This window comes from Sabethes cyaneus, chromosome 2 (genome assembly GCF_943734655.1).
Source record: "Sabethes cyaneus chromosome 2, idSabCyanKW18_F2, whole genome shotgun sequence".
Classification (NCBI taxonomy): Eukaryota; Metazoa; Arthropoda; class Insecta; order Diptera; family Culicidae; genus Sabethes; species Sabethes cyaneus.
In genome coordinates this window covers 87,327,865-87,339,071 of record NC_071354.1, presented here as the reverse complement: position 1 = coordinate 87,339,071, position 11,207 = coordinate 87,327,865, and the positions used below count along the sequence as shown (strand labels likewise).

Sequence of the window (11,207 nt, the reverse complement as noted above, 5' to 3'; positions counted from 1 at the left end):
ATGGTGCATGATGAGTTTCGTTGGGGAGTGCGGAAGCAGGGATCGTGCAACGGAGCTGAGTCCGTAGCGCAGCGCAGCACAGTGCAGGAGGGAAAAGCATTCCTCGCAAAGCAGCGGGCCATCGGCTACGGTGTGCGCGGCAAGGAGCGAGAAAACCCAAGATTGCAAAGTTGTGATAATAATTTTAATAACTTAAGTGGCCTGACTTTTGATCGTGAAATGCTTTGCGCTACATGGTTGCGCCTTAGAGGACATGGTGATGACGCGACGGGAGGAAGGCGGTATGCAAAAAATGTGGTTGTAATCACGTTTGTAGCAAAGGACATTTCGGTTTCCTCTGGCAACTGACTCCATCGGTAGGCGAGGTTGTAAATTTCTCTGTCGACGATTTAGTTTTGGTGCGACCATAAATATTGCCGACTGCAAGCCCAAGCCAACCAGCTTCAGCGGCGCGGCTTGTTGGTTGTGCTTATTCACAACTTGTAAGCTGACGAATCCACTGCTCCAACGGCTTGTCCGTTAGGTTAACGCTACCGCATGGTAACTACAATATTCGAAGATATAGATCAAAGATGGCATTGAATGTTATCGGGAAGTAAAACTGTTAAGTGATTTAGTACGAGCTATATTAGATTAAATCAGACGTCAGCTACCTACTTTCCGTAATCGGAAGTTCGTAAATCAATGTTATATTACTGTTATATACCCACTCACAAAGACCTAAGAAACTTAAAAAGCGTAGAAATGAAACAAGAATTTCCACCACATTTGCGTATTCAGTTTGCGTTGGTAACCTCTTCTAAGACTGGAAAGTAAGTATGGGATCTACACAAACTATTACAAAAGTAAATACCTTTTAAATTACATACTTTCTATACTTAGACTTTGCATGAATATATGCATGAATATTACATGAAAAGCACAACGGAAAAGTTCATATAACTTTTCTCGTATTTTCAACGTGATAATCATTCTGAGTGTACCTTACATAGTCCTACGTCAATAATGTAGTTACTTCTCGGTCTCAATCTTCTCTCTGTTTTGTTATGTCACTTTAAGTCATGCGAAGTCTCGCGATCGTCAAGCGACTAACTTCTCGCTGACCAAATCCGAAATGCCGGACTTTTCGATTAACCTCTGCCATCGAATTTTGTACAGCCACCTCATCCACTTTGTTTGCCGTAGAACCCCGGTTTGCCTTAAACGGCTTCTCGCTTCCAATACTTTTTTGGGTCTTCTTCAGGTTTCGCTTGATTATGGCCCAATATTTCTAAACTGGGTGGAGCTCTAGCGTTGGAAGGGTTCTTGTCCTTGCGCACCACATGCACATTGTTAGCGGTACCAGTCCATGGTCTTTGTTCCGCAATAGTAAGATGCCAAATCCTGTCAAAACAAAGTGGATCAATTGTGTAGCTTCAGGTTGCTTTTCTCTTAAGTCACAGATGAAGATGCTAAACCTAATATTTTTTAGCGAACTTCGACTGTTTCATATGCTTGAAAATATCTGCCATGGTTGTCTCACCAGGAAGTAGCTTGAAGTCTGGACGTAAGGTTCGTCGTGTTTGGGTTGTCTTGTTTTGTTTATCGTCGTAGAGTCACTATCTACTTATAAGCCGACGGTCCAGATCGTTTTCTCACCTCGATGCACGGTTGCAGAACTTCCAGCCTCATATGCTAATGCCAATATTTTAAGTGCAGGTTCCAATTCTTTTCGAGGTATTGAATGGCAGCATTGTGATCTAACCTTTCAGGTTTCGGATAGATTCCATATTCTTCGTCTAGTTTGATGCTGTATAGCAAGGCAAGACTTATTTTTTTGGCGATGGTTATCAGTAAAGTGTATATTATCAAACTCAACGATTAACTTGAAAGGTAATCATCGTACATGAATGACTATGATATCAACAGTTTTTACTATTTCTAACATATTTATAGCGTGATAAGCCTGAAACGTTATCTTTCACCACATCGGAAAAAGTTCACGCAGACAGACACTCGATGTAAGCTGTTTACAATACACACTTTCTTTCTTAGTCTCTTGTGTGAGCGTACAATTAACTAAACCGTTTCTCCGACTCTGACTCTTACGAACCGTGCCGTAACAGAATCCATAGCTAACAAGCTCTTGAACTTGAATTTTCTTCCCCTCGGGTAAACAATAACAATCAACAAACAATTTTCATTGAGAAGCTCTGCTGTAAACATTTCCCAAAACAATGCCATTTCCCGCTTTACCTCACTGCTGCTGGCAGTGCTGGCTTTCATATAATATTACAATAGTCCCCACATATTCTGCCTGGAGTAAGTGTTTTTGACGGGGGGCGAAACCATCAGCCGCCTTTGCGCTTCGGGAGGCTCTGCCGCATGGGGTATAGGAGGGAATACAGGAAAAAAGTGAAATTAATCTACATTTTACAATACCAGTAGAAGCAATTGATATTGATGGCCAACTTCAGCAAAACCAAAGTCGTACGTAACTTGAATTGCCCGGGGATACCGGCGTATTACCAGCTCCGGTGCCCCTCTGCCCGGCCAGGCTGCAACGTTACCTACTTGGCAGACAACAATGCCAATTCTTTTAGGAAGTGTGACGACGATGAGTGGGTTTGGACAGGGTGTATCGGAATGGGGACCGGGTGGTGATTGCCTCAGCTGTGACATCAGCTGAGTTTACTACTCTAGATTCCACAAGTAAAGCGGCTCAACTGCTTACCGACGACCGCCCTTCAACCGCTGGGAAATTCTCAGACAAAAATTAACTGGAATTCTTTGTTCTGTGGGCAGGCTGTGTATTCGCACGGTGCTCCCCCCCGACACGCCGCTTTGCCCGGACTGCTGCCGATCTTGATGACGACATTTGATTAAGACGAATATGGTGCGGGACCTATTGTTGAACTTTTTTGTTTGTTCTGTCGGAACCGCAAGGGCGGGGCGTAGAATTTCACACAAAGTAAATCAAACTAAACGGTAGTTTGCGTAGAATCCGCAACTGAATTGTTTCCCCACATCTCTAGAAGTCAGCTGGTTTTCCATTCCTAAGTGACCTTTCGTGAGTACTGTGTCAGTGAGTGGAGAATTTTTCACATCATCAAGTCAAAGTGGCGTTTGATCTCGGTTCGGGTTTTAACGGAGCATATATGAATGAATTGGTGTGCGGGGAAAGGGAAGCGGAGGGCACAATGAATGGAAAATGATAAAAAATTAAGTCAGTCCAAAACAAACCCATACGATTCTACATTCAAACAAGGCAAAGAACAAACGGGGGCTCGTCTACATAGCACGCAGTAGTAGAGTTAGCAGCTCAGCCGTTATTGTCTACTCATTCGCAAATAGTTTACGATGGAGGAAAACGAAAGCCTCTTCGGCATGGGTAATTTTAATACAATAATCAATTGTTTTCGAAATTGTTGCACCAATTTCACGAATACCACCGCGTGACACCACGCCTCCGCACAACCACAATCCGTCGTTCGGTCGTTCTAGGTTAGTTTTTTTCTGTCTTCAGGTGTTCCGGCTGGACGTGTTTACGTCGCGGCGTTGAGAATGGTCGGATATTTAGATTTGTTTGACCTTGCCATTTAGTTCAGTTTGCTTGTGTTGTTTTAAGGGTTCCCTACCTAAGTCCATTGTTGGTTTATATACCGAGATTTTATTCAATCGCATGAACTAGCTTACTTTTGTGGTGGTGTCGCGAGACTTGCTGCCGGTCGGTAGAACGAATATCTTTATTGGGATATTTTTAGTTAATATTTTGCAATAATTTTTTATTTACTTTTGCACCCACAAATGTATCGTTATGTTTATAGTAGAATAGGGAATAAAAATCATTTATCGATTTTGCGACTAATCTAAATAGATAGAACTTGTTGTAAAATGATCAAAGCAGTTCAGATGTTTTTAAAATAAATGTTTCCATTAAAATAAACATAATTTTGCGAAAATGGACTCCCGATGCAAGAAAATTAAAATATAATATAAATAATATTCAACGCATAGAGGAAAAAGCAACTAGAAAAAAGAGCACACGGAATGGATAAACACGGGCAATTGTCAAAATTGCTTTATTATTTGTTTGTGCAATGTTCAAAGAAATATCAGGATATATTCGACATTCATACAAATATCCATTAAGGGGAAATGAGCTAACGATTGCTTTTCGTCGAAAAGCCTAATTTCGAAAGACGTTTTTGGGCCTAAAACAGAGACTCTGTTTTTAGAAATTTATTCACTGCATTCTTCTTGCCAATCTGAACACAGAGAATATATTTTCATGAACATAAATTTTGTTTCAAACAATAAAACTGCTTTTGGAAGTTACATAATCAATCACTACCAGGGATGGAAGATCAGTGATTTTGATAAAATCTGTGAGTTATCGCCATACGCACAGATCGCGATCCGTACAGATGACAAATAGTGAATCTTTAGTGTAGATCACAAGATTTTATTCTCTAAGCAGTCTCAGCAGTCGATCACAGTGTTACATCTTACCTAGCTGCGAGAAAAAAGGTCACACGTGTTGTTTGTATTGTGATTCATACGATGCACACAACCAATCGTCTGTATCTGTTATATTTCTTAACACAATCATGCAATGAACATGATCTGACATGAAGTTTGTCATAATCTGCACGGATCACGACAAAGTGTTTATCGCTTTCAAGTAGTGATGTCAATGAATCTGAATCTGATCGCTTTTAAGATCTTGATCGCTGAAGGGATTTTTTCCATCCTTGATCACTACTCATTTCTCCAAATGGAATGATTTTTGTATAAATTTGTCTTTCTTTCTTCGTCTTTTCTGTTTGACATAAATGATCGATCCCTTGTAAGCAAATGTTCGCTTCCTTGCGCTTTCTTGTGTGATCAAAAGTGGAATGCCTGTGCCATGTCAGTTCGTTCAGTGGTTACTTCATTTAGAGGGTGTAGAAGCAATCTGAAATTAATTTCATCATGAATTTCATCGACTTGTGAATCGTTGTATCGACATGTCGGAAAATTCCGTGCTTGTCCCAAAATGTAGACTGCATGACATTTCCTGGTAGCTATTATGAGTTCGGACGCGGATGAGTTCTACTTTTCACTTGGATTTCGTAATAAATCCAATAAATGAAATTTTTTTTTGTTGTTGTTGAAAAATTGTGTTCAGCAATAAGCTGGATTTTTGACAGAATAAAATTGTTGTTTCTGAGGCCAGATTTTAGAGACCCATTTTACATTAAGAAAAATTGCACTGTCTACAAGTCACACGCCCCATTTTTAAGGGAATATGATTTCCGGCATGTGGCTTTTTCGGCTTGCCCGGAGGAAGTTCCATCGGGAAGTCCCATTTTCAATAACTTTTTGCAAGTCGAATATCAGTGACAACGTGACGAATGTTGTCTTCTAAGGCGTCCATTGTCTACGGCTTATCGGCGTAGTCCAGAGACTTAACATAGTCCTACCAAAAAATGTCCGAAGGTGTTAAATCGCATGACGCATGGAAGCCAATTCACGGGTGCATTACGTGAAATTGTTCGTACGTCGAACGTTTCTATCAATAAACTAATTGCGTTATGTGTGGTATGTTACATCGTCTTGTTGAAACCCCTACTCCTCCACATTAAGGAAATTCAATTAAAGGAATTCAATGATTCCTCCCGCCCGTAAAGCGCATAAAACAGTGACCTTGTATGGATGCAACGGTATTTTGATAATAGAATGATGATTTTCTTCGGTAGTTTGCTCTTCACTTTATTTTTGTATGCTTCGGTTTCAAAATGAACAGCATCTTGGTTTTGGCTCATTTTTGCAAGAGTTAAATTATGTAAATTCAAAGCATCTTCCAAAATTATCTATAAAGTAGATAGACACGGCTTCAATTGATTGATACAATGCCGAATGGACTCACCTGGGTTTTGCTTGACACTGTGCTCTTAAGCAACAATTGCTTCTTCGGTACGAGCATTAGAAAAATGGACTAATTTTGAATAGTGATAAAAAACTACAAAATATAATTCAATAGAACAAAAATATCCCTCAAATCCTACGATTTCATCTCTGTCGAACGGCCTTATTAAAAGCGGGATGCCGGCATGTTCTTCAGTTCTTTCGAGGTCTTGGCGATCACCTGCTTTTCCGTTTTGGAAACGAAATTATTGGAGTAGATCCGCCGTTTGACGTTCCCCCAAAAATTTTGTGTCGGTCAAAGCTGGGGGATGTTGAGAGGGTTGGCGGTTTTTGATACAACGTTTATCTTAGCCTATCCATCCAGTCTTCTCCAGTGACTTAGCATAATTAGCTGAGTTGAGGTCCGGCCAAGAGACTACATCCTCCCTCGTGTGATATTTTTGATGAAGATGGCAGCTTGTGGTAGACACTTTGTACCGTAAATGAAACTCCTCGTTTACCGTAAGCCCCGAAAGAATGCAGTGCAGTGCATGTAGTTTGTAATTCATACGCCTTCGCCACTCTCCACTTTCAGTTTGTACTCCGCCAAATAACGTCCGCACGCTAGAACACGGTAAGGGCGCGTATGTTCTCCGTGAGCAGCGTCATCGCTTCAAATCCATGAAGAAATAGGGTAAATTACCAATTGTTGCACAACTAAGCACTCGTCTACAGCAATTTGATGATTTTGAACAAATGAAATCAAATTTTATTTGGCAACACTGTTTACTATGCCGTTAAACTAAATAAAATAGGTTTCCAAAGCCATCTGTGTGGAATTCCTTACAAAAATCGTGTAAAATGTGTTTTTGCATAGCAACTCTGCATCCAATTTTTGCACACCAAAAAAATCTTCAAATATTATTATTGCACACCTTACGCTCAATTGTTGCTCAGCTTTAGATTTTTCCTTATTGTTACATTGGCATTATTGCCAAGGTGTTTTATTTGTGATCAAAGCCACTTACATTTACATACTTTAGGAGTACCATAGCATCGATTAAGATTTAAGACCTGGAAACCTCACAAAAAACGGTGAAAACAGGAAAAATCGCGATACGAAAAACTACGTCAAATAGGCGTTGCAGAAAAACAGGGTTTAGGACGAGTGAAACAGGGGTTAGGACAAAAAAACAGGTATGCAATAAAGTTGGAAGGAGTGTCGATAGTTGTTCCAATGATTGAACTTACGAATATATCGGAAACTTGTGTTAGAAAAACCCAATTTTATTCATTTATTGAGTATAGTAAGTTTACTTACTGTGGCCTCGTAACAGGCCACTGTGCAAGTGAATATCACCTAAAACAACTGCGAAAATGAGAAGATGACACGTGCGCAACCTAGAAAGTGAAAATGCGGAACATCTACTATGCTATTGCATGTCACTACTTCATAAAAGAAAAGCTTTCTTTGACATGACTTTAATACAACCCTCAGATGTATGGATGAACTCTCCCAATAAGGCAATAAACTTTATTCGTTGTTTAATAACTTATTGGGATAATGCCGTCGATCAGCAAGAGGAAATCACTCATACTAATATTGATACGACACCCTGATGTGGTGTACAATAAACTGGGGCCTGTCACAATAGATCAAATAACTGGTCGCAGTGGAAAATGTACCCAACAGGAACAAAATAGTAAGTTTCTATCAATGCTCAAAACCCACAGAACATATTTATTTGAATTTAAGATTCGATGAAAGTTTATTTCGTAAATCAACCACAGAATCAACTTTCTTAATAATTTTAACAAGAAAATCGTTTGGTGAAACGAAACACCTCACGAAACGAAACAGTCATTCTACCCGGAAACCGTGTTCGTGCATTATCTACCATAGCTGGTCTCTATCGACAGTATCATATGCTGCTTTGAAATCAATAAAGATGTAATGAGCACATTGTACTCGCGACATTTCTGCAAGATCTGTCGGATGATAAAAATTTGGTACGTGGTTGACCGAATTCGTATGAACCCCATCTGGTAAGTCCCTACGAAACCCTGTGCTATCGGTGACAGCCGACGTGACAGGATCTGGGAGAGTCTGCAACGTTTACCAGCGTTCACCTTTTTGTAGATCGGACAAACCACTACTTCCATCCATTCCTCCTCCCAAATCTTGGAAATAACCCAGTGTAGAGCCGTTGTCAGCGTTTGTCGGCCATGTTTATAAAGCTCTGCTGATTGGCGGTCTCCATTAGCGGCTTTGTTCGTCTTCAGCAACCCGATTTTTCATTTGACTCCTTGGAGATCACGTGCTGGGACATTACCCCTCCACTTGTCGGGTTTCGGTGTGTAGCCCTTACGGATTTGGTTCACCTTCTCGTAAAACTTGCGCGTGTCATTAGCGGAAAATAGCTTTTCTTACTTTTTATAATCTCTATCCTCCTTTTGGCGTTTTTTACTCCTCAGCATCATCGTCAGCTGGTTCGTTGCTCGTCGGTATTCGGCCAAGTACTTGCTAGTGGGAATGCTCGGATGATTTGTCCAACCAATTTTTTTGATTCCGCCGCTAGTTGGCGTTTTCCATTAAACCAATCATATCAATCATTCATCATATACGTCGGGATTTTTCGCCTAGTGACTCCCCGCTGGCCGAGCGTATTCTGGCCTAACCGTCTTCGTGGTTTGAAGCACCTAACTCCTGGAAGAAGGCAGTATCTCATCCAGTATTCGCACGTAGTTTTACGCAGATTACGGGTTATCTAGCTGCCTGATGTTCAGTCGAGGAGGATGGTTTTGACGTGTCTGGTATACGGTTGACAGTTTTGAGTGCACATATATTGCTATTAGGTAATGGTCAGGGTCAATATCCGTACCCCGTAGGGAACGTAATGGTGTGATGTTAGAGAAGAACCGGCCATCTATGAGAACGAGGCCAATTTAGTTCATTGTACGTTGGTAAGGCGATCTCCATCTTTTTGTGGAAAAACCTGATTTAATCCACCTAGTGGTGAAAGGAACCTTTGTTATACGGTCTTACTTGCTATTTGAGATAGAAATCGACACGTCTTCGGAACTCAACTTTTTGATAACACTATGATAGTTATCATCAATACATATGCATGACTATGTAATATACTGATAAATTTGTATAATATTCCAAAGCAATCAAAAAATGTCTTCCTTTTATTTGTATAATTTGTTATTTTGAGTTAATAGCGGGGTGACATTCTGGGGTTTGGTTTAAGTGAGCAACTGCCCGTTTTCCTGGATGTATTCGGAACGTTCCTAGAATGTGTCCAGCCGTGGTCAATGTAACCCTGGACACTTTATATGTCAACAAATGAGCTACTTTTGCAATTTTGAGTACTTAAAAATGTCATATGTTGTACTTTAGCTGAATTCAGAAACTGAAGGGGGACCCTCACTGGTAAATCGAAAAACTTGTTTGTTTTGCATTTTCAGAAGGCTTTTATCTTTTGAAATGTTGAGCCCATAGTATTTTTCGGTACGTGGTCTCGTTGAGAATTTACAGTAAAACTGTTGGATCACTTGAAGGGAAGCGCAGTGCTGTACAATAGTTTAAACGCGCTCTCCTCGAAATCATATGTTCTCAGCGACTGTGCGTGTATCGCAGTATCTTAGAGGATCGATTTGAGTGAATTTTTTGGCGTAACCGCCAAAATTGTGACGTAACCGGAATAAATTGTGACGTAACCGCTTTTCGATATCTCAACTTTTTAATTTTCACTGCATTTTTAAAAAAATCGTTACACTTCGCAACCAGTAAGAGATAGATAGTTACTATGTACAGCAAAGTTGCTTATTTTACTGTGTTCTATAACTTTTGTGGAGACACTGTACTTTTTTGGACGCATTAAAAAAAAACAAAAATTTGTATCACCCTAATAGGTAGATTTACGGTCACCCTAATAGTGTAAAAAGTTGCGCCAGACTTTTTAAATAAACTTTTCCAAAGACACACCACCTGGAAAATTAAGCATTTTTACGCTAGAGCACATGATCGCGTTTTTTCTGTTTGGTTCATATCAGTAAAGTTTGCTTAAATAATTTCATCAATGTTTTTCAAATAACTTTTGACTGGTAAGGCCAATATTTAGCAGATATGTTCACAGCATTAAGGCCTCCTGTTTGATACTAAAATAATTGAAATCTGATTAATTATCTGGTTAAATACGTTATAAATAATTGTAACTTTTTTTATGCTGTACACGACTGCTCATAACTTTCAAATTAAACGTCCAATCAAAAAACAAATCAATAGTGATCTATGAGACTATATTACCTACCAAATGAGACTAATAGCGCATAAATCGGTTTGGCCATCTCTGAGAAACGTTCGACTAATTGACACCTTGAAAAAGCACATTTTTAAGCATAACTTTTGAACCGCTTGATTGTTTCCGATAAAACTCTCCCAAAAAATTTGCAGTAGCAAGAGCCTTCATTTGATACCAAAATTGTTGAAATCGGTTGAGCGATTCCGGAGAAAATCATGTCACGTAATTTTAACTTTTTTGCTTATAACTTTTAAACAAAATGTCAATTCCATTCACCATTCAAAACCATTCAATAGTGATCTACAAGGTTGATCAAAACCATTCAATAGTGATCTACAAGGTGATAACACCTTTCAAATAGGCGTAATAGCAAACGAATCGGTTCAGTCATCTCCGAGAAACAGACGACTAAAGTCAAGCGTCACACACACACACACATACACACACACACACACACACACACACACACACACACACACACACACACACACACACACACACACACACACACACACACACACACACACACACACACACACACACACACACACACACACACACACACACACACACACACACACAGACATTGCTCAATTCGTCGAACCTTATCGATTGGTATATGTGGCTCGGCCCTCCGGGCCTCGGATCAACTTTGTGTTTTTCGATCAATTTTTAAACCTTTGTTATAGTATAATAAAGGTAAAAAAGGTGTTTCGGATCACCAAGCCTCGGGAGGCTGCGAAGTTTATGCATCGTTGGCCGTTATCGTTTGTGTCGGTGTGCAGGACAGGTGGTTCTATCACTGGTATATACATTCGGTAGGGTCGGTAGGGAATGACCTGGGCGTTCTTATCCCCGATGACGATCTTGATGTCCCGTGGTGAACAGCTGTCGTACGTTGCCTCCAGCCTCACGTAGAACGCTTCCTTGTCGTCGTCGGGTCTACCTTCGTGCGGGCAGTGTACGCCGATGATGCTGTAATTGACGACACGTCCCTTTATCCTCAATAGACACATTCTCTCGTTGTTCACC

General features: G+C 40.3%; 1 protein-coding gene across 1 annotated transcript in view; it reads left to right on the top strand.

The window, feature by feature from the left end:
* The window catches only part of LOC128735654 (putative transcription factor SOX-15), a 99,702-nt gene continuing 88,495 nt past the window's right edge, over positions 1 to 11,207 (top strand). The window contains exon 1 of the mRNA XM_053830139.1: positions 1 to 281. Coding sequence (XP_053686114.1) covers positions 1 to 281 — 281 coding nt within the window. The remainder of the gene's footprint in view (positions 282 to 11,207) is intronic.